At 48.1% G+C, this 25714-nt stretch overlaps 1 protein-coding gene and 1 long non-coding RNA gene across 16 annotated transcripts in view; one reads left to right on the top strand and one right to left on the bottom strand.

Annotated features, from left to right (window-relative positions):
• Nucleotides 1–742: 742 nt before the first annotated feature.
• LOC121086174 lies at nt 743–18457 on the bottom strand. 8 transcript variants are annotated; one of them, XR_005827302.1, is made up of 7 exons: nt 18343–18457; nt 17264–17346; nt 12336–12440; nt 9399–9560; nt 8163–8317; nt 1731–1816; nt 743–1650 (listed from the first exon to the last, which is right to left on the bottom strand). It is a non-coding gene; the product is annotated as an uncharacterized LOC121086174 (long non-coding RNA). The 8 variants fall into 8 exon arrangements; XR_005827299.1 differs by having other exon boundaries at nt 13160–17346; XR_005827303.1 differs by lacking the exon at nt 12336–12440 and having other exon boundaries at nt 9399–9556.
• ADAMTS9 (ADAM metallopeptidase with thrombospondin type 1 motif 9) overlaps nt 17989–25714 on the top strand; it is an 86212-nt gene continuing 78486 nt past the window's right edge. For 6 of the 8 annotated variants that reach the window (XR_005827295.1, XM_040589536.1, XM_040589534.1 and 3 more), the window contains exons 1-3: nt 17997–18180; nt 18297–18685; nt 19923–20085. Coding sequence is in view for 6 of the 8 variants with exons in the window: in XM_040589536.1 (XP_040445470.1) it covers nt 18087–18180; nt 18297–18685; nt 19923–20085 (646 nt within the window). In the remaining 2 variants the exon portion in view is untranslated. Of the gene's footprint in view, nt 18181–18296; nt 18686–19922; nt 20086–21417; nt 21520–25714 lie in introns of those variants that run through there. The other 2 variants (XM_040589533.1, XM_040589539.1) reach the window with 2 other exon arrangements.

Below are 25714 nucleotides of genomic sequence, written 5' to 3' on the forward strand. Positions count from 1 at the left end.
TGTTTGTTGGAGTGCTTCACTCTCCTGATTCTTATTGATGAGGGAGGAAATCACTGGGTTTGACGTTTTCTGAATAGGAAGAGCCAATGCAGAGAAAACGACATCTGTTGAAGCAAATTAGGAGAGAAAGAGGCACACAGATCAATTCTCAAAATTCTCCCCAGATGTCCAGCTCCCCTTGGCACCAGACATTAAAGAAATTCCTATGTTTTCTATCTGCGTCTTCATAAACCTAAATCCCTCTGAATATCTGGCACTAAATCATCTACCCATGGTTACAGAAGGAATTTGAAGTATCACAGGGAACAGATCCTTCTTTAGCAACAAAAATAATGTTTAATTGCTGCCCTTTCCATCTCGTGTGCCACATCCTAGAGAAGTTGCCACCTTGAACTGGGCATGTTTCAGCTGCAAATTTCCTTGTTGAGGGGAACTCCCAAACTGCCTTGTATCAGGAGTAAGTATATATATAAGTATGTGTAAGTGTGTGTATGTCTATATAAAAATATACTGTGTGTATACAAAATATATTTACAGTACCAGGAAAATAAGAAATGAGAGGTTTTGAGATTCCCAGTTTTCTACCAGAGGAGAATTATGCCTGTTGCTAGTGGCTGATGAAAACATTTGAAATTCAAGTGCTAGGTTGCACTAAACCCCTCCTAAAACTTAAAATGGCAATGGAACACTAGTAAATTCCAAGTAGTTTTTTTTCTTTTTTAACATGTTTAATTTTTCCAGTAAATTCCCTCCTGCCAGAAGCTCAGCTGGGACTGCTTACTTAAATTTATTTTACTTAAAACAGGAACTGAGCCTTAAAACCATTATTAATAAACAGTTTATTTTTTACTGTGAGGCAGCCCAAGTAATTAATAAATTATTGTCCATTTAATTAGAGACAGTCACCTTTCCAGCTGTTTCTTTAATCAGCTTAACCTAAAGCCAATAAATTCAATGGGTGCTTTGCCAGTAAGGTCAGGGACTTTGGTGCAGGCACAAGCACTTTCAGGGCTCCTTTCCTTGTCACCCCAGGTGTTACCAGGTCCTGTTGGAGTTCGGTTGCAGAGGCCCTGAGACTTGCTCGAACTTCTGAGGACTCTGCCTCTTCACCAGCAGGTTGTCCAAGGTGGGGGCTGCCATGCCAGGCCAACACAGTGGACTCATCTCTCATCTTGATTTTTTTCTTATTCTCCTTGAATTCAAAAGTCAACCTGTGAGAAACTAAAGTCACTCAGCCCCAGCTATCCTAGAAAAGCCAGCCTGCCATTGACATAGCCAGCAACTTGCTCAGTGACCCTTCCAGCTAACCCATATGCGACATCATCTCCTGTGGAGTGGGATGTTCCAGGCAGCTGGCTGGAGAGAGGAGGCTGTCTCTGACTACTACCCATAGGAAAGACAAAAAAAACAACCTAATTTTCAGTCCTTCCTACAGCTGGCTCTCTGTGAGCCCCCTGACTTCAGGGGTAACTAGATGAGTTCGTGGAAAACAATTCTACTGAGGGCAATGAAATACAAAGATATCACTCTGACTCCAGAAATCACCCGTGATGTTTGTTGGAGAGGGTTCAGGAGAAATGAGATGGGAGACAGAAGATAAAGGTAGCTAGAAATGTCTGGATTGGTAAAATTCACCTCAATTTCAGTGACCTGTAAAAGAGGGGAAAGTGGGTTAACCTTTGTTTATAGAGGTGTGCCAAGGATGTGCATTTTAGTTCTCTGCATCTCACCTTTAATTGATTCCTATTCCCAGTCCTCATATGCTCCAGTGGTACCTGTGATGTGACTCAAACTGGGGTGAGGCAGCCTGTGATGTCTGCAGATAGGAGAAACCAAGACGTGTCAATAATGACAGGTAGCTTGGCATCATTCCAAAATAACACAGAATATGACCAGTTGACTCTCCCTCTCTCATCTGCTCTAGCTTCATCAGACCCCTGAAAACTGCCTTAATCCTCAGTGTCCGTGTGTGCAGGGCAGGCAGAAAAGGGGTGAAATCCTCATTCTGCCGTGTGTTATTTCAAGCATCTGAGCTTGACCTCATCTCTGCTGACCAAGTAGCTGCACTTTAGTGACTGCATCATCCGCACAGTGACACCACCACTGGTTGGCCATTAGATAACACTTCTCAGAAAGGGAAATTTAATCTGTTGGATTACTTTTGCAAGTAATTGTGTGTATGTGGGGAATATAAACAGGGAAGCTTTGCAAGGGCAGAGTTTGTTTTTGCTTATGACGTCCTTTAAGACAAAGGTTAACAGTCTGCTCAGACAACTCCTTGTAGGGCTAAGGTTCAAAACCGAAAGCAGCAGCCTGGCAGAAGCGGGCTGATAGTAGATGTGACCGAGAGCTGTGTGGCAAGCTGGGGGCTATGGTAAACCTGAATCCTTACAAGAATCCATGAGGGCTTGGGTGCTGGCTCTTTTGGGCTAGTTTCTCACTTTCTGAATTCTTAATGCCACTTACTATTGCAGCTGAGTGGTTTGTTTGTTTATTCTTTATGAACCCTCTAAAGGAAAACCTTTTTATGTCGGAGAGAGTTGGAAGGGAGAAGGATGGAGGTAGCAGCTTGGGAAGCCATCCGCAGCCCCTCTCTCCTCAGAGGTAGATGACCTCCAAGCCACTCCATCTGGTTTGTGATTTTTCCCCTGGGCAGCCCTGCCCCTGTTAGAGGCAGGACCACTAACAGAAGTCTGAAGGACTGTGCTGGCACCAGGGATGTGTTTAGCAGAATGGCCCCTTCATGCACTGCATTGAAAACAGAGCTGGTGTCACTTGACCGCATCAGGTCCTGCATTTGTGGATTTAACCTCATTTTCTGCTATAGGCCTCCTGGTATGTAGGAAAGCAAATTCAAGCATGCCACTCTGTTCACTGAGGCAGCAAAAAGGGGGGAGAAGGAAATTCCCCTCCTCCTGTAGTTCATGGTGTTCTTCTAAACGATTTATAAATAGGCCTACCGTAGCCAGTGTTTGCATTTGGATGGCTTCGCTGTTCTCATTTTCAAGGCTGCTCTCAGATCTGAAAGTAAAGGTCAGGTTGACTCCCCTTACTGGAAATAAAGAGGGGAAGAAGGATAACCAGTCAACCCTGTGGGCAGGTGGCTCCAGCGCCACAGGTCCCAGGGATGGGAGCGAGTCCTCGTTCACCCACGGTGAGGGCAGAGCTCCAAGCTCACTCTCCTGTCTGCTCCCCTTTAGTTTCCCTGCCCTCTTCATTAGCTGATGATAGCCCTAACTTCCTGCATCCTTTTTGAGAGATCCCCCTGCACATCATCTGGGATCCATGAAATGCAAAGATCTGGTAAGCAGCACAAATCACATGCGTCGAGCCCGCACTTGCCAGAAGCCCTGGATAAGTTTTCAGCTGAGTTTATACTTCACCTTCCTCCACTCTACGGAGGAATAACATATGGCTTCATTTTCTCCAGAAAAACTTGCACCAAAAAACAATAATCTATTTTGTGAAGGATTATTTTTCGCTGATTGAGAGGTGTTTGGAGATGACAGGCATCTGATCTCATCTTAAGCCTTAAATTGCAGTAAATCCTGTATTTATTTACTTTTTACTTCAACCAAATAGGACATTATCCTGCCTTTGAGTTAACGCTTTCAGTGCTTGCCTTAGCTGAGTGCCACATGCCAAAGGCATTATTATCTGCCATGGCTGGACAAGGAACCAAGGAACAGCACAGAGCCACCGGTGCGCGTACGGAACACCAAAAACACTAAATAGGATGATGTGGCTCATAAGACACAGAGAATCAGAACCAGCCTGTTAAGCAGTCTTTAAATTGTGCTACGTGTACATAGCAGTTGTTTTGCTTCTGCATGGGACAATTGAAGGACAGGGAAAACCCTGTGAAATGGCCCAGGACACTGTGTCGTGTGGCTGGGGGCAGGAGGCAATGCCTCATCATCCTTCTGATGGTGGCATCCAAAGGCTGGGAGAAAGAAAGGTTGCGGTGGATATTTTCTTCAGGTCATAACCTATATCTGGATGAAGAAAACATGGCTTTGAATAAGGATGTGCAAAAAATCACTTCTGAAATGGAAAACACCTTTTTTCACTTTTTTTGTTTTGTTTGTTTGTTTTGTTATTTTTTTTTTTTCTTAAATAATCAAGAGCACGTTATCGTCCTGTATTCACAGGACCTGGCTATAGCAGCCTTCTTCAGAACAGAATAACTTTGACTCAAATGGTACGTTTATTTTGGGATGAGTTACTAATAGAGGTTTTGAGGTGTTCTGAATGTGGGGAATGCATGTGGTAGGTTGCTACGTTATGAACCTAAACAAAGACAACTTATAAGACTAAATATTGTTTTATTGCCTATTTAAGACTTTGAGATGAAATGTTTGTATAAAAGGAGGTACATTATCCCAAGACAGTGGGTTTATTTGTGGTATTACAAAGACCCAAAAGGTCTCAGTAAACTCTCTGCTCTGACTGAGCTATGAATCAAGGCCATGACGAACTTCTCCCAGTAAGTCCCAATCACTGAGACAAGGCACTTACCTTTGGGGAGGTGTCTTGGACAGCAAGGCTAGAGGTGGTCCGATGAGTAACGGAACTAGATCGTATGTGTTTTCATCAATGCATGGTTTTTTCACCCAGCGATAATGTGTGCAGGTGTAATTTCTTTTAGCACAGAAGCACTAAAATATTAATTGCCCCTGTTCTCCTTGGATATGTTCAGCTGCTCCTCGTTCTGAACATCCCACGGGCCCAGGGGGATGGTTTCTGTGCAGGCAGTAGCTGTTACCCTGGCAAATAAGTGTTCACCCGCTGTTTCGAAATCTAATTTTCTTCCCTTACTTGTGGGAAAAATTGTGTGGCATTCTTGTGACAGAATTCCTTTTCTAGTTATCCTGTGTCTTGTGCTCTCGCAATCTCTGCAATTATCTCTGGCACAGCAATTATTATTGTACCAGCTGTAATTCTTGCAATAGGTGATCCTAATGAAACATTGCTAGGTGTCTTGTGAAATTCCAGCACGGGTGAGTACAGACCCTACCAGACCTTTTATAATGGATTTTGCTAATTTGTTTGGGTATGCACATGAAGGCTTTGATGTGATTTACCTCGCATGCTATAGCAAAGTGAATTGCCAACATTATTTACCTCTGAATTGTGATCTTTTATCTAGAAAACTGCAGTTTATGGCAGGTGTTTAGAGATGAGTTTCTGCACAGTGTTCTTTTTAATTGCTTGGCACCTCAGTTAAAAAAGCAAACTTATAAAACACTATTCATAAGAACTATCTCTGTATTTCAACAACAATTTTAATTATTACAAAACCATTTATTTTAATATATTGTCACTTCAAATGTATTTTTATATGAAATAGATCTATTTCAATTATAGAGACTAGTCACATATATATAAAATCATGGAGACCTTAAAAGTTGAATTTGTTTTTATGTTTCTTCCATTTACATTGATTAAATGTCATACACTAAATAATTCCCATACCCATTAACATATGATTTGCCCAGTAGTAATTACTTTGTCATCCTTACTTCCTCAGGCTATTTTCAACTTTAAGCCACTGTTAATCCATGACCTTACTGCTTTTGTCTCCAGGTCTGAATTATATAAGTATTATGGAACAAGGATTGAAATGAACTACTCTTGGCTTTATTGTACAATTACAGTCAGCTGATTGGCTTTTCTATTTCCACTAACTAAAATAATAGAGTAAATTTAATTCCTTTGTGAAAGGATCATAAGAATTATTTGTGTGTGTGCGTAGTGTGGCAAAGCCAAATCAGAAATATTTCTAAGGGGAAAGTAAAACTTGAAGCAAATAGCAACTGCCTGCTTTTCTGGGTGTTCACGATTGCTGCCAAGTAGACACAAAAATGACTGAATCAGGAATGTACCCCGCACTCGGCAGTGGCCGCTGCAATGGTAATTGAATAAAATCTGCTGAGAGAGGGGAAGAAAAAACCCCCCACAGTATTTTGGTCATGGAGCTGAAATGGAAAAGTAGGTGCCTTTAAAGGACCTTTTTGTAGTGTGTCTCCTCAAACTCTTTCTCCTTCCATTAGACCACCTAAAAAGCAGAACACCTGTTGAATGTCAGGTTTCCTTTTGGATGCAGGAGTGCAGCATCGCATAGCATGGCCACGTCTCTAACAGGCTGGGCAGGTAGCTACTGCTTCTGTTTCAGGCAAGCTGTCTGATTCTCATTTGAAATGCTATCTCTAAGCTGCTTTTGTTCAGTTGCTTGCTTTCATGAAAGGTAATAATCAAAAGGTCAGACTTTTGGAAGAGTTTGGCTCCCTTGTACGATACTGGTTTCCAAGTGACATGTACATAAGGGGTCACATTTTCCAAAGAGAGTACTGCCCCAACATCAGTGCTGTGAGAAATCTGCTTTGCAGCTCCATGGCTGTATTTAGGGGGAAACATTGCTGACAGGCTGAGTCAGTGGCCCAAATTCTCCTCCCTTTATCCATATAACCACATGAAAGCTTGTGCCTCCTATCCACAGAGTGTGCATGAATAATTTGCTTGGCATGGGACTGGAGCTAGCTAGCACAATAACTATGCTTTTGTAGGCTCCATATGTCCCTTGCCTTGGAGCTTTTCAAGTGATACAAAACTCTGGTACTGTGACTAAAATGAGAAAAGCCTGGGCAATGACTTCAGAAGCAACTGGGAGTGACCTAAAGCTCATGAAAGAACTCTTGGCTTCAGCGGTGTTGACCCAAGTCCATGAGACTTAGGAGTTACATCCAGACCCTATGGAGATCCTGGAATGACATCTGTAGAGACTGGGTTTTTAAGCACTGCAAGGGAGTCTTAATTTCCAAACCCTTCAGAAACACCGGACTCGTTAACTGCACTTTTCAAAATATGCTCAAGAAATAAGTGTGCGCAGACATGGCTGATCCCTCTCCTCCTCTATGCGCTGAACATTTTTGGTGTAGGAGAGTTCAGTAACGGAAGTGTAAACCTTTTGTTTACATCTATAAACCAGATAAGGTACAAATTGCTGCAATACAAACTTCCTTGCTCTGGCCCTCCGCTGACCTCAGCTATAAACGACAAGGAGCCTCCTTTCTCACAGCTGCAGGAGACTCCAGTCTCTAGGACAAAGTTGCAATCAGCAAATGTGCTTGCAAAATCTTCTGTGTTAATTATTCCAGCTGCGGTGTTATCCATGCACTGTCCGGAGCCAGGGGGCTTGTGGCTGTGGCACGAGGGCCAGGCGCTGCTGTACCCACATTGCAGGGTACTCCAGACACCACCAGCTGCAGGGTGAGGCTGCTTGCATTTGCAAGTATTTCCCGAAATCAAGAAACAAGCTGCATGCACTTTTGCTGAAAGGCTTGGATAGAGAAGTGCACGCTTGTACTGCATTTCAGACTGACAGCAGACATCCGTGTCACTGTATCACACGCTCATGTCTTCTGGAAGCTCTTTGCTGGGTCATAAAAATTGTTTGCAAAATATCTAAGATTCTGCCAAGTAAATACAAGTATAATTAGATTAAAAAGCTACTTGTGCATTGTCTTATTTTTACAGATTTCAATGGATGTGAAAAGAAAAAGATCTGCCAGTAAGATGAGCTGGTTTCTAGGCACGGGAACCCAACTGCTTGGTGACCTGGACAGATGACACATGGCCTGAAGGAAGGACACAAGGAGAGGGCTGGGGCATGAGAAAAGTCTTTGGGAATGGGGCAGAAAAGTGAAAGGGATTTCTGTCCTTGACAGCTGTAATTATAGCTCTATGCACTGAGAGATCTCACCGCACTTTTTGCTAAAAGCTCGCAGACATTGGCAATACTAGTCTGGCTGCACATGCATGCTATTGAGACTATGATGGTTGTTTTTTTTTTAATCAGAATTTGTTAATTAGGGATTTCTACAGCCATGTCTGTTCTGGGTGCTCAGTGTTTGGTGTCGATGTCAGACTGTAGGGCAGTGCAAGGTCAAGCTTTTCGACATCAGCACTGCACTTGCAAAAGGGCAAGAGTGACGATGCCGTTTGTATCTCCGCAGGCAGAACTCGGGTCCCTCTCCCAGGGCAGCTCACCAGAGGGGCACAAAGGCATTGTCTCTGGCATGGGTCACCCAACGGCAGGTCCCCAGCAGAAGAGACAGACTAGTGCTCAGGTACAGCACTGCTGTAAGTTACCTTGTTCTTACCCTGTCACTGCTGCATGGTCACCACCGGCCTCCCTGGAGATGGCAAGAAATGGCCGTAACAGGGCAGTAGTTCTGTGTTTAAGCAATGCAGAAGCTCCTCTTTTGTTCCTTGCGCTGTGCAGTGGGTTGGTTGCAGGAGGGTGGCTTGGGGATAGCTGCAAGAGAGGAGGGCTATGGCGATGGTTCTTGATCAGAGCTGTTATGACGCTGCCAAAGCAGCAAAGAGGTGCAGATGCTGGGTCCCTCCTGATGCTCTTGGTAGAAGCATGTCAGATTTGCTGACTCCTGGCCCAAAGGCCTATTTTCTATTCATAGCGGTGTTCAAAAAAACTTCATGCGGTCAATTAGATACTGCTGCTCTAAACTAGATGGTTTTACACGTGTGTAACCAGGGCTACAAAGTCACTGTTGAGAGGGGTTAATTAATTCATGGAATTAAACAGAACAAGCATGTGTTTGTTTTAATGAGCCCAGTTACACACCTGTTTGGGGAGGGGGGTGCCCTTTTGGCTCTTGGGGTCTTTGGTTGACCTGTGGGTGCTGGGAGATGCCAGCACAGCTGAGAAGCTCTAACAGGTCTAGGGCACTCGGCCACAGGCCAGCATCTCCCTGTCCTGGAGTGGCACAAACACAAATGTCCACCTTGTTGGTGGATTAAATTACTCAAATTTGGACAATTCTCTGTTTTGAAAATGGGCTTTGAGTTACAAAGAACCGTGGCCAGGAACCTGCTATGAAAACTGCATAGGGCAACAATGCTGCTGCTGCGTACCAGTGTTCCCTCTCCCTGTAACAAATGCTGCTCTTAGCTGGCTGGCTATCGTGGAGTAACGCATTAACTGAGTGTGATAAGGCAGGGCAGCTCTGATAGCGGCTCCATTTTCAGTCCTGTGTTTGTTCTGCAGTTAGCACAAAGGGGCCTTAGTCCCTTGGTAGGCCCTGTCATGTCAAAACAATGTCAGTTAAGCCAACAAATCCATTCGTGTTACAGTCAATTCCAAGTCATGCTTCCCCCCTTTAAAAATTCTGGATGGAAATATTAGGGATATTGAAAAATTAAGCTGATAAAACATGGTGAGAAAAAGTGGTAACAGCTGGCTTACAAACGTAAGCCTGATTCCCATCACCAACATTCAGTAACATATTTGTATTCTAGTGTATAAAAAAAAAAGTAGAGGGGCCTGAAAAATATGACATGTATGTCCCAACATACATGCATCGTAGGAAGGGAAGTACCTCCTTAACAGAGCTGCCGTATCTCCAGGCATCCTGTCCATGTGTGTGTCTCCTCAGGTCTGCCGTGCACCTGCAGGTGATGAGTTGCTCTGGCGGGGTTGTGGTTATCAGGAAGGCTCCAATGGTCCAAATCCTCTAAATATCTCTGGGTAACACTTCTGGCTAGGAAAGAAACAGCATGCCCTCAGACTGGGTGTATGGGAGCTCTGTTCCTGGTGTCATCAAATTCAGCCCGATACTGTAGGCAATAATGCCATAATCCTTACTGATCACGCTTTGTTTTAGAAGTTGGCTGTATGAAAGCTACATCTAGATTACCAGTAGGTTGCTAGCTAATTCTTTCAGCCATACTGCTTATTCCTACTGGCATCCTTATGGATCCTGTCCCAGCCTATGCCTCCTTGCAGCCAAAAGACAAAGGAAGGCTTAGTTTAAAAGTCTTGGGAATTTTGAGAACTGATCCATGCTTTTATGTGCTTCAAGTTGACAAAATTAGCTGCTTGCTTTGTTGACTGAAAACAGATAAAAAGAAATACCTGCTTGTGCAATGAATAATTCATCAGTGAAAGAAATGCTGCAGGATAGTATTTGGGATGAAAACTGCACAGTCTCCACGAGTCAATCTGCTACCTCTAAAGTTAAAGGAAAGGATCCCTGCTGGCTGTCTTCTCTTCAGGAAAAAAATGACAGAAAAAGCCCTCTTCTTAACGCTGTCTGCATTTGGAAACAGTCTACATTTTAAGTAATTAAAACTGATGATTCTGACAAACATTCGCCTCCAAAGAAATGGTCTATTGTAAATGTAAACTCTCAAGATCCTTCCAGGCATACCAGCACAACTGTCTCCTAAAAATTCTTCCTAAGCCATCTGGTGCCTTATCTTTGTAGCCAAGCCACAGAATAACTTTAAAAGAGGATTTTTGCTAGCAGGCTTTAGTCTCAGGACTACAGATTCCCTTGGAAGCATCACAGCTAGCTCTGAACCCGTCAGCCAGGCAGCTCTGGCTGTGTGAATGCTCCACTTCTTTCTATCACGACCCAAAATGTCCAGCTGTGGTTCTTCAGGGGACATGCTTTCTCATGTGGTTTGCAAAGGGAGTGAAGGAGTTACAGGGAGAGGAGGGAGATGATGTGTGCTTCCAAACCGGGATTTACACTCCATTAGTTCTCTCTACTGCTGCCCAGCCTCAGTGGCATGTCACAAATGTGGTTTACGAAGGCTGCAGCCAATTCACATCCTTCATGAAGCTCTCCCCGCACCTGTGAGGGAACGCACGAGGGGAACATACACAGCCTTTGCCATCAAAAAAGGTATTTAGTGGGTGAGAAGGCAGGAAGGCATGGAGCAGGGGTGGCTGATGGAAACAGCTGGGAAGGAGAGGACAATTCTCAGCTTTGCAGATCATCCTGAGTTTTCTCTCCCTTGGCTGTACCCCACTACTTCTGAGCGTGCTCCTCAACATCTAAACTTTGACACTTAAGAAACATTGAATTCTTGCTGTTCAGTGCCCCGTTTTGGTTGCAGGAGCGGAGCTTGAAGGTGAGGTTAAGTAACAAAGCCAAGGCTGCAGGCACCTGACAGCAAAGCAGCGATCCAGGCACAAACGAGAGCGAGGGATCCCGAGTTAGAAGTGCCCAGCTGCCCAGGCAGGGCCACCGCTGTCACGAGAAATGGGCAGGTCGGTGCAGAGTGTGCAGCTGAAAATGGAACTTGCTCACCCAGGACAGAGTTGAGGAGAGACCAAATCCTTTTTTAGATTTTTGTCATGTGTTTATAAGTTGACTTCTCTCCACCTAAGCATCCCTAGTCTGTTCCTTATCAATGCTGCCTTCAGAGGAAACGAGGAAACGGTGCAAGAGCATAGGAGCAGGTAGGTGTAGGAGGAGAGCTCCTTCCTCAGCACATCCTGCACTCAGCGGGTTGCAGACTTGCTTGAAGTTGCATCCACAGCATCACATTTAAGCAGCATCTCTTATTCCTTTAGCACTGGGGGAGCAATCCCACATGGCTGCTGTGGTCTGGTGCACCTTCTGGCTGTAGTGATGATGTGATGCTAGTAGTGATGCCAAGTGATGGAGCTACCATTAGATAATCTCCCTCCCTGTGCCAGTCTGTACCAGCAACCTTGGCTACCTGGGCAGCATTTTAAAATGCTCTGGTTCTTGGTGCTGCACTTTAGGGAGCAGAGCCATTTTTTAAAGTTAGAGAGAAATGTTTTTTTTCCAAGCTGTTGCATCTTGGTATTGGTGTTATATTGTGTTCATCAGGTGGATAATAATGAGCATGATGTGATGCTGTAAAATAGCTCCTGGAAGTGACAGAGGCCCCTATTCTGTGCTTCTCCAAGTTGGTGGAAGTTTTATTGATGAATTTTGACAGAAGCTGGATTAGGTTTAAAACATTCCCATGTTTTAACCATTGACAATCTTTTTTTTGATGGGTTTACAATTGGTATAGACTTCCTACCACTATGGAAATACAACGACATCGCAAAGACTTCCCCCAGGGAGATGTCTTTCTGCTTTTAGCTGGCTACCTTGACACCCCCAGGGAAATCAAACAGTTTAGGGAAAAAAGAACTTGGTATTTGTAAAGCTGCTTAGCTTTTTTCCTACTCTAATGGATATTTGTATTTTATTATCTCTGGAGCCAATCTACTATTTGGGGAAAGAATGAAAACAACCCTCCTAAAGTAGAGTTTTACAGTTTAATGATCCCTGCACCGAAATATTACATTGTTCACTTAGACTGCATGCAAGCTGGAGTGAGAGAGTGGAACTGATCACAAGGTCAGAGCTCCACGACTCTGTGTCCTTTGCCAAATCGCCCATCTCAGTCTCCTCTTCATAAGGTGATGGTGATACCTCGCAGAACTGCTCTGATAATTAGTTTATATGAATCAAAGTACATGGCTCAAGGGCTAGAGCTTTTTGTACCTGCAGAACTTTCAGCATTCCCAGGTTGCCTTTTGGTGTGGGATTACAGAACATCTGCTCTATTCAGTCCTCCTAGTATTACTGCTAATGTCTTGGCAAAGGCACCTGGAACACAGCATAGATGCACATGTACATTGTATCAAAAGTCAAAAGGAGCATATTCAGGTCCTGTTTAATTTATAGCATATCAAACAAAAGATAAACCAATATAGTGTTTAGCTTGATGTCTTAATTTGCAGAAAAATAGGCAGACGTAGGATTAAGTGTTTCTCAGCTACTTTAAGACGTGCACCAGATTGCAACCTGTAGTAAAAAGGGTAGGGGATGGGATCTATAAATTCCTGCCAGGCCAAAGGAACTGCCAGGCTGCAGTGAGACCCAGAAGTCGGGCTACGCTGAGCACACATTTTCCACAAAGCAGATAAGAGGCGTAAGCAAAAGGAGCATCATCTGAACTGTCTGTGGCAATGCTGGGAGCAGGGGAGGGGTGAACTGGAACCAACAGTTTTAAGTGGAAAGCCTCAAGGGATCATTACATCCATCCGTGCTGACCTGAAGCAGAAAATCCCACACATTTGCAGCATCTACGTGGGCTTTGCTGTTCCTCCCACCCAGTCCCTAGTTCCTACTCATGTATCTGTTTTCCAGGGTCAAAGTTGTTTCTAAAGCAAACTGAGAGCCAGCTCCCTTGCATGTGAGAAGAGCAATGCAAGAGACTTGTTTGCTTTTCCTCCTTCACCTTCTGTTCCCAAATGGTGGTTCCCCACCCAGGCAAGGAGTAGGGATGACGAGCAGGCAAGGAGCAAGGAGGAGGTTATACTCACATTTCCACTGTACCCAGCTTGTGTCTCTGTGCAGAGGGGTGGCTCCCACAGCACGCAGCTCCTGCTGCATTCCATGGGCTGAGAGGACATTTATGTTGCACGGTCTAACCCAGGACCAAACAGAAGGATGTCTGGGTCTTATTCGCCCGGGTAACATTGGATTAGTCACTTCAATGTGCCCATCTCTGTATTCAGGGGACCAGGCTGGGACTGAGAGTTTAATTCTTCTCTGAAGCATCCTGGCACATCATTTCACATCTCCCTCTGCCACTGGCCTAAAATGGGGACCAGGACATGGGCCCACAGAGGGCAAGCTGTGACAGCAGTGCCAGAAGTGCTGTGCTGGTACTGCTGTCAATGGCAGGTACCACTTCCCAGCCCTCTGCAGTCTGAGGAGCAAACTCCAACCAGCCAAGTGTCGCACACCTCGATGGCAGCAGCACGTTACATGGAGCACAGCTCGGGGTAGGAACTGAGAGCCCCACTGAGGAAGCAGGAGCTTAAATGGCTACTGTAGATGAGTTTAAACTGTATATTTAAATCCTTTTAACCAGGATCAAAAAGAGTGGGCTTGGCATGAATAACAAGTTTGAAAATTAAGTATACAGAAAGAACTTGCAAGTCTCAGCCCCTCCAAACAAACCTGAAAGGCTTAAAATGACTTAAAAATCCAGCCTTGACACAATTGATGAGAATGTCCTTCAACAAGAAGCCTTTATGTGAGCAGAAGAGCTTTGTAAACTGAAGAGAAAGGAAGCACGGAGCAGCATCCTTGCTACCAGCATAGGCAGATGAGCAAGACAGGCTGATGTCCAGCCAGCAAGCAGTCAGCTGTTTGCAGGGAATGAAATCTTTCACTTTCTGACCACACAGATTAGACACGAGGAGAAAACGTTGGCTGTCTTTGGTTATCTTGTGGCATTGAAGAGCAACCATCAAAGGAAAACAGTCTGCCTTCTGGGATAATTGTTGGGCAAGTGAGTGAATGTAGCAGATAAGGGAAGATGACGCTTACTCAGAGAGGCCGAGCAGCAAAAAGCGAAGATTAGTGACTGGGGATTGCCCTCACCTATGGGGGAAAAGGAAATTGTAACAAGGGTGAAAAGCAATGCAAAAACCTCAGGAAGTTTGGGTTTCTTGAGTGCATTCTTGCAGCAGCATGCACTGCCTTAAATTTTCTACTGAAGTTTTGCTGTTGCGATCAAGTTCTCATTTTGTAGTTTATAGAAAGAGGCATTTGCAGCTCAACTTTTGCAGTATTTATGTGGGCAAAATTCCCAGTGTTTTACAGGGATTTTTTTCATGCATAGGTATGGGCTCTTAGGGGTTACTTTTGACTGGGTGAGGACTTAAGAGTCTGCACAATTACCATACCGTAAGTATTAATAGATCCTTCCTAACAGGAAAGCTATTTGAATTTAAGATTGTAGCTTAGTTTCTCTCAACTCCGCAAAATCTATTTAGTTATGTGACAGCTTTCCTTCTGCACTTCCTAATCTCCAGCTGTAAAGATTCAAAACGCCCCACAAAATATAACTCTTACATCAATGGAAACGGCATTGAAAGTAAGTCATGCCATGCTCCTAGAATGTGTTTAGTGCCATTGCAAAGCCAGGATTTGGTCCTGGGAGCACTTCAGCCCATTCCCAACTCTGCCCCATAATTGAGACCTAATTAGCTCCTCCATGGGTCAGCTCCCCTCTTCTGAAAGATGGAAGGGTTTTCTTTCTTGCCTGCCCTCATGTCTGTATGTGCCAAGGCTTCAGATCAGTGAGTGAGCCCATGAGGATGCTCCTCTGCAAGACAGCCTCACCCCGTTCAGCTCAGTGCCAAAAAGAAGGGTCCTATCCACCCCAGGCACAGCTATGTGCTGCCACTTCTTACCCCATGCCAGCTCCTCAGCTCCTTTGAACCTCACCCCAGAGCCAAATTAACTGGTTACCTTGTAGAAAACTAGGGAAAAACCCCAAAGCTTTGAAAGGTTTTCCTGTGTCAGTGAGCTGAACAGAAGCAAGGCAGCTCCTGCCAGCGTGGGATCTGGTGCAAAGGGATGCCGAGGCTGGGAGCAGTGGGATGCAGGACACTCGTGAAATGGGGATGGCAGCTGTTCTGGTGCACTCTGCAGTCCAGATAAAACAGCAGCAGACCTGTTTTCCCAACACCATCCTGGTCCGAGGACGAGGAAAGGAGCGAAGGCTGCATCCCTCTCCCCCAGGACACTGGCAGGACTAGTCCCACGTAAGCCTTCTCCCCTCCCTTCTGACTCAGCTCTAATGCTATGCTCAGCTTTTCACTCTCTCCTTCCTCAGGCAACTCCGTTCAATTTTCTTCAACTCCCCCTCTGCTGACTGGCAGCTCGATATCGCTCAACACACCCACCTGGCCGTGCTGGCTCGCCCCGGCACTCCCGGGGTACGTGTCTGCGCCCACCTGAGCACAGGACACGGCCTCCCCCTCCCCTGCCACGACTTCTGGGGCCATATCCCACACTCGAGCACCCTGTATCCTTCTCCCTGTGAAGTCTGAAAGTTTTAGGGCACACGTGGAACTTGTGGGAAGGTGCTGGAAGGCTGTCAGGGGTTCGGTGATGTACAGGGTGCTCCTGCTGGCCTCGTGGAGCAGGACTGCAGCTCAGGGAGCAGATAGTACTCCTGCTACAAGTTAAGTAATTTATTTGACGATGAGACAGAGAAAGCCTGAAGAAAAGAATCAGAGTGATAAAATGCCTGGAGGGAAGCCCGGGTGCTATGTAATGATGTTACAAGATTCTTTTTTGTTCATCCAGCAGCCCGAGGACCTCAGTGGCTTTTCCAACTCAATCAGGACACAATCCAGTGTGGGACAGGTGGGGATGCCACACTTTTCTTGCCAAGCCACGAAAGGCCACGCAAGCCAGGGGTTTGCACATTGAAGTTATTTCAGTGTAGTTTGGTCTTGTATCTCTTCTGAGGTTTTCTTTCTTAAATAGTGTGCATGAGCAAGCAATTAACGGCAAGGATAGGAAAATGTGACTGAGCAGGCCCTTTGCATCATGAAAAGCAAATCTGGTCCAGGTTCACCCATGAACAGGTGAGTGCATGGAGATATAACCATGTTTGGCCATTGGGAAGAGCTGCTGCTGGCAGAAGACACGTGTACCAGAATGGGCACGTCGCTGCTCCTACACACCCATGGTGCGAGCAGGAAGACACCTCTGCTCCCCAGGGCTGGGGGACCATCAGGCAGGTGTGGCTGTGCCCGTGCCAGCCCTAAGGCTGGACACAAGGAGACCCAACACCACTGTCAGAGCTGACTGCACGCGAAGTGACTCACACCCGGAAGCATCCCAGCTTTGTCAAGCCCCCAAAGCCAATATAGGTGAGTTATCTTATTGTACGCATCCCAGACTTAAATTAAACGTGGTTTATAGGTGTGGGCACAACGCCATGCTGGGAGGTTATGTGCCATGACGCCTTGCCCTAAGGGTGTGCTGACTTGGGTCTCCACAAACGTGGAGATTCCTAAACCGTGCTCTACTGCACAAAGCTGCTGCCAAGAGCCTGCCCCGGCTTTGCAGGTGATGCTTTGCTGACTTTGACTTTTATGTTCACTGTACAAAACTGATAATTCACTCCTAATAGTTGAGGTTTGTAGGGCTTCACCAGTTAGTCTAGAAGAGCCAGGAGGTGCTGTTTTGCCCAGAAGTGGATTGTGATTTTTTTTTTTTTTAAGCTTTCCCTTTCTGTAGCAAATACTGGTATTTCTGTTCCTTGTCCCAGAATGAAGTGCAGAACTTTGAAATTCTCTATAGAAATGCAAATCTGAACTTCCAACCATTGATCTTCTTTTGCCTTGCCTACAAGCTTTAAATTTCATCGCACCTTTTCCCCTCTTTTGAAAAAAGAAAAAAAAAAAACCACCAAAATTTGGGGGTTTGGCTTGAGGAAGGGTGGAAGATACTGCTTGATTACATGTAGCTCTAAAGGATGTCTTAGATTTTCATAGAAAACTTCCAAACTGTAAACCAAAATAAACTCAGAGAAGGAAATAATCTTCCCCTTCCCTCAGGGTGCCTGAAAACTGCACAACAGAAAACTAACCCTGAAAAAAAGTTGCTTTAAGCACCTCTTATCTGACAAACGCAGAAGAAAACTGCTACCCAAAGTGTCACACGGGGGATTCTTCGATTGCTGGTACACTTCTTCGAGCTGTCTTTAAAGAAAAGGAAAAGGGGGAAAACATCAATTACGTAAGAAACCTCGGCTGTCCCCCCGGTGAGTGACAAAGTGGCTGGTCCCCCCAGTGCTGGCGGGGCCACTCTGCATTTCGAAAATCCCTTGCAAGGAGCCGGCGCGAGCGGCCGCCCCCCCCCCCCGCCCCCCCCCCCCCCCTCCGTCCAGCCGCAGCAGTTTTTCGAGCCGAAAACCTGCGATTCCGGTGCTCCTCGTCGAATGAAAGAAAGTGACATGGGGGAAGGCGTGGGGGAAGAGGGGGTAGGAAGGGCTGTCCCTGTTCTAACAGGGCGGGATCTTTTCTCCTGCTTGATCTATGGAGCCCGCCCCCTTAAATTGGCTCCCGGGAGCGCCCCGTCCACCAGCCCGACGGGGGGAGAGGCGGAAAGCGAGGGAGAGCAGGCAGGCGGCCGGGCGGCCGGCTCCCCCATCCCGGCCCGTCGGTCCCGGCCCGTCCGCCCCCGCGGACCATGCGCGGCCCCCGGCGCCCCGCGCCCCGCCGGCCCGCCCGCCCCTAACGCCGCCCGGCTCCAGCGCCTTCCCCCGGCAGCGCACCGGGGGGCGGGGAGGGGGAGAAAGGGGGCGAAAAAAAAAGGGAAAAAAAAAAAAAAAAAGGAGGTGGGGGGGTGGGTGGGAAGGGAGGAAAAAAGGAGGCGAGGAAGAGCCCGAGGAAGGCGGGGGAAGGCTGCTCTCCTCTGAGGACAGCGCGCAGCACCATGCAGCTGGCGCCGCTGGCGCTGGCACTCACCACGCTCTTCATCGACGGCTTGAGGACGGGAGCGAGGAGGCAGAAGCTGCACCCCAGGCAAGGTAAGGGGGTGCTCGGGGAGGGGTGGGGAGCCGGGGGGTGGTGCTGGGCTGCCGCCCCTCGGGGGTAGGGGGCTCGGCCTCCTGGCTCAGGGGCATGTGCTTCTCTTCCCTTGCAGCCAAGCTGCTGGAGAAGCTGAGCGAGTACGAGATCGTGACTCCTACCCGGGTGAATGAGTTTGGCGAGCCCTTCCCCACCGATGTCCACTTCAGGCGGCGGCGGCGGAGCACCAGCGCTGCCCCCGACGCCTGGACGGCCGCCGCCGCCGCCTCCCCCAAGGCGCACTACAGGCTCTCCGCCTTCGGGCAGCAGTTCCTCTTCAACCTGACGGCCAGCTCGGCCTTCATCGCCCCGCTCTTCACCGTCAGCCTCCTGGGAGAGCCCGCCGCCGACCAGCGGCGCCTCTACGCCGAGGCGGCGGACGCCGACGTGAAACACTGCTTCTACCGGGGGCACGTCAACGCCCGCCCGCGGCACACCGCCGTTATCAGCCTCTGCTCCGGGATGGTGAGCGCCCCGGCCCGCTCCCGGCCCCGGCTCCGGCGGGCGCCCAGCGGCGGCGCGCCGGGGCGGAAGCGGGAGGAGGAGGAGGAGGAGCAGCAGGGCGAGAGGGGTGGGCACAGCGATGGGGAGGGTCCTTTCCCGCCCCCGGGATGGGGCTGGCGGCTGCCGCTGGCCGCGCTCGGGGGTTTCTCCCACCCCACTTTTATTATCCCGTCGGGTTCTGGCACTGGGGTGAGCCCCTCCTGCTCCTGCGGGTTTTGGGGGGAAAAAGTGCCACCCAGCGGCACCCTGGGAGGGGTCGGCGGGCACGGACCCCCTCCTGCCCCGGGGGGCCGCCGAGGGCTGCAGAGGGGTGACTGGGGGCTGCCCGGCAGCGCTGGCCCCAGGGCCGCCCAGCACCCCGGGGCGGGGGCATGGCCCGAGGAGGAATGAGGGCAGGCGCCCTGCCAGCCCCTCTTGCCATCCTGGTACCCTTCTGTGCAGGGAGATGCTGGCAAAGGGACAAGCAGAAGCTCCTGGCAGGGCTGGCCCGTCCAGCACCCCGGGGTGCCTGTCCCAGGTGCCCCCCGGCAGGTCTTTGCTGGCCCCTCTGCTCTGGGAGCTCCCCTGGAGGTGCACGTTCACCCAGGCTAGTGCAGCTGCGTGTAGCTGGGCAGGCCTCCCTCCCGCTTCCTGGTCGTGCATCCTAGTCTAGGACAGTTGCAGGACAGTTTTTGTCTTGGATGTCTTCTATTTACCCGCCAAATTCCCTACGTGCACGGTCACATGCGACTGGGAGTGTCGGTGTCTTCTCATAAGCAGGGTTGTTGCTGACTGGGCACCTCCCCCTGGTTCTCGCATGTGGGTTTCAAGCCCATCCCAGGGAGAGCTGCGGTATGAAAACTGGCACAGTGGGGTGGCGTTGCACCGAGGCCTCCAGCACCATCTCCCCACGGGCAGGGCAGCTTGGTAAACGCCACCGGCATAGGGACAGAGTCTGGCAGGTGTGCCCCCTCTCGTGCTCCCTGCCTACAGATTAGTAATTTGCTTTCCGTAAGTTCCAGTGGGATGGCTGCAGCGCAGCCCGGTGCGGGTGCAAGTGGAGTGATGGGCGCTGGAGCTGCAGCTGTGCCTTTGCAGGGGTCGCTGCAGAATGGGGCACTGGCGCATCGCCCTCCTCAACTGCTGGCGTTGTTGGGTAGTCCTGCTTGGGTTGTTGTTGCCCAAAGCTGACTGCCTGTTCCTTTCTGGTCCCTCTCAGCTAGGCACATTCAAGTCTGATGATGGGGACTATTTTGTAGAGCCACTGCTATCACTCGAAGAACAGGAGTACGAAGAAGAGCATAATAAACCACATCTAGTCTACCGACACCGCACGCCTCCAACCAACTCTTCAGGGGACAGGCAGACTTGCGATACTCCAGGTACTCGTTTCGTTACTGCCCTTGATAACTCGGCACTTATGAAAGGGAACTAATTGGCAGTAAAAAGCCAGTAGGTCTGCGTGGGGCAGAAAGGATGTGGAGTTGAGGAACCCCTCTAGAAATGGTGCCGCATGCGCTAGGACCGGGCTCACGGTGGTACTGCTGTACCGGAGAGACGTGGTGCGCCCGTGCTTTCTAGTAATCAGTTATAAGGAAGTTGTGGTTAGGAAAGATGTTGCGGTTTCAATTTCATTCTGGCTGTAAGGCTGGCAAGAGATCCGTTGGGCTGTCTTGCCTTAAAAATCCCACGAGCCTTTAAACTTGCCTTCTGTCTTCTCCTACATGTAATTCCTAACTATCCTAATCTGATTTTCACTCTGTCTGAAATTCTATGTCTGTCCTTTAAATGACATCCTTCTGCCTTGGTCTTGCTGTGCTCCTGGTTTTCCCTCCCTAAATCTGGTTGTGAGTCGCAATGTCCTATTTCTTTCTAGCGGGATTGAGAAGGTCCTAACGTCAACCCTGATGGTTTTTCCCTTATTAATCACTTTTCCGTGGCTCATTTTCAAAGGCTTTTTTTCTCCTCGTGGCCCTTCCTCCACCAGCACCATCTCCCTGACCTCCTCGCTTCCTCTTTCTAGTCTTTGCACATATGAAAGAGCACAAGCCTTTTCATCTCCCCTTCACGTGCCTTGGTGAGCAATAGCCATGCTCCTACTGTCCCTATTATCTGCAGTGGCCTCCTGCTGCTCTTTGCTTCGTTGACTTCCTGATTTTTCAAAACTAATCCTCTCCTTTGGCAGCAAACGCTTAAGTTCTCTCTGAAGAAGCTTATTCCTTTGGTCTCCTGTTTCACTTGCTGTTTTTCCATCCTCCTTTGGCCTGCAGCTAGATCTACAGGAGCTAGCAGAGTAGACCTTGACTGGCTTTCCTTGCGTGGGCTGCAGGCTGCTCATGTGCTACAAAGTAGGTGGAGTTGCTCAGGGAGTAAAGGTACCACTGGAGGAGAAGTGTGGTGCCAAACTTAGACTTCATTTAGCACGTGTGACTTGTTTGGCACCTGTGACTGTGGATCGCGGTCGTGCTGTCCAGCTTGCGCTAAGTCAGAAGATGCTCTGGTGCTCTGTGACCAGCCAGAGCTGATGCACTAGCAACATGTGTTTCTTCTAGAAGATGTGTGGATACGTGTCTACATGCAAGCATACGTGCTGGGGGACAGTGGTACCTCTCACAAGGCTGTTGTTGTTTGTTCTTCCAAGGGTTGCTGCTGGACTATGCCATTCTGGTTTCTCTCTTCCAGCTGTTTCTGCTCCCTTCTTTGAGATCAGATGCAGGAGACTCAGAACAGTTGGAAAGAAACACGGAATCTGGCACATTGCATCAGTAGCCCTTGGAGGAACGGAGCAGCAGATCACAGGACTCATTGAATCAAAGGTAGCTGGGAGGGCTCTGACTTTCGCTGTGGACTTTACTTTGTGCTGTAATAACGGTCTACTGTATTTCACCCCACTGTTCCATGCCTCCCGTTTAGGGTATTATTCTTCTGGATCATGATTCGCAAGAATAGTACTCCATCCATGATATTACCTGCGTGGTATCCATCTCTTTCTCTCTTTTTCCAATATGCTTTGCCTCTTGCTTGTCTTTGTTTCCTTGCACTTCTCAGTTGCTTTGTGTAGAGGAGGGAGGAAGTCTCGCCTCTCAAATACAGGGTTAAGGGTTCCAGATAGGCGTGACAATTTTACTGGTCCTCCTGTCCTCTTCCCCTCCATCTCTTCCTCTCCCTTTTGACGTTGTCCAGGTTTTTGAAAGGGAAGGATGCTTTGGTCACATGTGTGTGGTGAACAAGTCTTAGCCACTTTGTTTAAGGAGCAAGTGCAGGGCAGCTTGGGCAATGCTGACCTTTGGTGTTCCCCTTGGGGTTACATCTGGTGGAGAGAAGGTCTCTCACGTCTTTGGAACAGAGGGGAAAATACAAAATCTAGCAGTGCTTACTGTTTTGCTCAGGGTGCATCTGTCACTCCTGCTGGAGAAGAATGTTTTCATGAGAGTTTAGGAGTTTGTTATAGCTGTAGGGTGTTGTGTAAATCCAGTCCTTTGTCAGAATAACGTGTGAAAAGGTGCGTTTGCATTGCCAGCTTCTGGCAGGGAGTGAAATTTGCTCAGAGGAAATTCGCGTGAGGGAAATCTGAGGTACCCACCCTGCAGTGAGCAGGGGAGCCCATGTTGCCAGGCAGTGGTGCTATTAAGAATGGATTTCTGATAGCAGTCTTCCTGGAAATTATTATTAAGCAACACACTGGTGTGCCCGTGCCATGATGATGTAATTACAGACTTCTCGCAGTATCCAGGAAAAGTTTCCCTCGCGAGCTGACTGACAGATTGAGTAAAAGCTTTCATTTCTAGTGGTCTCCCTGGTGTTACTTTTACTTTCTGACCTCCTCTGGTCAGCTTAGAAAAACAGGTATTTGATTTTCTGAAGTTTTAATTAGCAGTTTCTGATAACAGTTTTAGGTCCTCTGACATATGAGATACTCTGCAGATGTTCTGAAAAAAGATCTTTCTCTTCTGAATGCTGACGGATATCAAATGCAAACCGTGCTCTGCACATGAACTTTCATAGCACTGCGCCGGGGTCTCCTGGCAATGCACTTCAGCCGTCTGGCGTATAGCTCAACTGCCACAATAAAAACTTTTGACGAAGTTTTCCTTGGGGTAATGGTTAATGTAGTTTCAGTCATAGGAAATGGTGCAATTTCTCCTCCTTCCCTTCTTTTCGTTAGTACCGTGAATCAATTTGTCATCTGGTCAAGGATCTGGCAGAGTAATTAGTTGTGTTTCACTGAATAGCCCTGGCGGGATGAAGACTTGGCCAGGCTGACAGCATGATGTCACTAGGTGCAGCGCCGCTACCACCCATCGCTTCAGGATAGCGAGCTCTTCCGATCCAAATTATTAAATATCCGCTTTTTTGAGGTGGAGGAGGAAGAGGAAAGAAATTCTGATCCTAAAAAAAGAAAAAAAGGAAGTGGCTCGTTGCAAAGCAGGAGAGTGGAGCTTTCCTGCGCCCCGCGGGGGAACAATCTGACTCCAATGATAAAAGGCGTGTAGCTGCATCCTGCGGCACCGCGGGGAGCTGTGCCTGCCGTGATGGCTGGATTCAGGAGGCCGGCAGCAGCTCTCTGACCACACCACCACCCCCAGGTCCAGTCTGACATCCCGCTAGGAACAGACTGGCGAGCCCTACCCACCAGTTTCCATGTGAACCCACAGAGGTTTGGTCTTGCAGAGAGATGTCCAGCTCCACACGCCAGCAGGACACTGCCTGTGGTTGTCACCTAAATAAAGCACTTCAGCCACCTCTTGCTCTGCATCTTGTGTTCCTTTCTGCTGCCTCTCCTTTCTCTCACCTTTCCCACTTCTTTTGTCGCTGATATGTTTATACGTATATTTTGGTTGTTGGTTTCTCTGGGGTTCTTTCAGTTTTCTTGGATTTTGTCATAGGTTTAGCTTTTTACTGAATCTTGCCCAATCCTTCTGCCTGCTGGCCACCCCTCGTTCTGAGACAGATGTGGCCTCCACCTGCCTGGGGGCACCGAGCCACAGTTGCCCTGTGTCCATGGGTATAAATGCAAAAGTTGGGCTTTCTCGTCACCCTGCTTCTGCTGCATGCTCAGCTATTTCATTGCTCCAAACTTTGCAAATTCCTTGCGGCGTTTGCTGTGACCCTGGTGCAGGACTCCTGAATGAACTCTTTTGGGCAGCTCCTTCTTTGTTCCCACTGCGTTCAGTTTGCTGCTCTCCTGATCTGTGCTTTCCATTCCCTTCCCAGCTTCGTTAGTGAAAAGCCTCCCTGGTTTTGCCTCATTTTTCATAATTCTTTTGTATTCAAGACCCACCTGTGGCTGAGCTGAATAAATCAAGGACTGAACATATAGCGAGGGCTAGCTGTTCCCATGGCTTGTTGCTGGCCAGCTGTGCACGTCCTGAGGCTGGTGTGTTAGACCTGAGCTCTGGGGCTGCGTGTGAGGATCTTACAGAGTCCTGGCTCCTTAATGAGAGTGCTTAAAGCGGGAATATCCACCACGGGCAAAATTCCTCATGCAGAAGCAGCAATAACACTCTGATGGTGCCAAACTAGTAGGAAGATGATTAGAGCTTTTTCCTAGTCCTGGAGGAGAGCCAAAGGGGCTGTAGCCAGCAAAGAGGCCTTCCAGCAATTCGCACTGAGGTGGTGAGATCTTGGAAGCAAGCTCAGATGAGTGCAGGACGGAGCAGATCTTACCTGCACAGAGCCGGCTGTGCCCGCACCTGCTGCTGGCGGAGGTGGGGAAGCCTGGTGATTCAGCTGCCGAGGTCGCTTTCCAAAACACACCAAGCGTTACCAGCATAGGCGGCTGCTGGGCACAGCCTGGATGGAGGCTTAGCATGTCCCAGTACTTGCCAGAAATGGATGCAAAAGGGTCTCAAATTTGCAACTGACTATTCAGTTGTGAGGTGTTAAAGCGGTTTGACTGCTCAGGAGGCAGCACATGCGTGGCCAGGCACAGCAGCTCCACAAGGGCATGTAATGTGTAATGTACTCATCTGGGTGAGGAGGAGAGAAGCTGTAAGTTGTGTTGAGAAGGCTGCGATGAAAAGCACAAGACAGATTGTCAGTGTGGACCAAGTCTTGCTGCTGAGCTAGCGCGACACAGACGTAATCAGTAATATGTCACGGATTTTTCAGCTGCGTTAATGAGTAATTTGTAATAGATGACCTTTTCATGGTAACCTTAAAAACCCTTCCCACTGAACGTGATACTGAGAAGCCACCAGAGCAGAGGAGCACAGCCCTGCATCTTGAGCAAGCAAATGCCTGGTGCTGCCAGGTTGATGATTGTGATCCTGTTTCTGTGTGAGAATTAACACCAGCCTGCTCAGCCCCTACAGATGGTTGTCATCGCTCTCCCAGTGCCACCCAGCTATGTGGGAAGTCATTGGTGAACCCATGGCACAACCAGGAGATGGCTCTGGCAGTGTGTTCCCACGTGCTTGGGAAAGGGTGGGCAGGTTGAGGTTGCCAGGTTGTGGGTTTGTTAATCGGTTATCAGTGTTGTGACTGGGGAGGTGCCCTGGGGAGGATGTGTTGGGGGTCCAGCACCATGGCTAAAGCCTGGCTTTGGCCTTTTCCATGTAATGGGGTCTCTCGTTGGCGCAGGTAGATGATGTCTCGCTCCTGCCTAAGCTGTGGTTTGAGGTGTATAGCCAGTGTTAGAACTGGCAGTGGTGGGGCACAGGGCCAAACGGGCCAGAGGTGGGAATCTCATACTCATCCTACAGACCATTTGTATGTGTTAGATTCTTATTTTATAACAGTTTTGAGGCAGAAATTTTGAATGCTTTTTCCACAAGGCTCGGTGTTTGTACCCTTGTGAGCGGTCCGTGGTGAAGTCCTGGATGCTTTGCAGTCAATCTGTTGGTCTAGAGCTCTTTTGTATTTTTTCTGTTTCTTTTGGACTGTTCATCTTGCTTCCAACTTTGACTTTATTTTGGTTTTCAGCTCCTTCATCTAGCAGAACTTCACGTTCTAGATGTCTTGTTTCCAGGCAGGTCTTCAGGCAACTTCTGTACTGCTGGGTCTCACGTA

Source organism: Falco naumanni, chromosome 4 (genome assembly GCF_017639655.2).
Source record: "Falco naumanni isolate bFalNau1 chromosome 4, bFalNau1.pat, whole genome shotgun sequence".
In the NCBI taxonomy this organism is placed as follows: Eukaryota; Metazoa; Chordata; class Aves; order Falconiformes; family Falconidae; genus Falco; species Falco naumanni.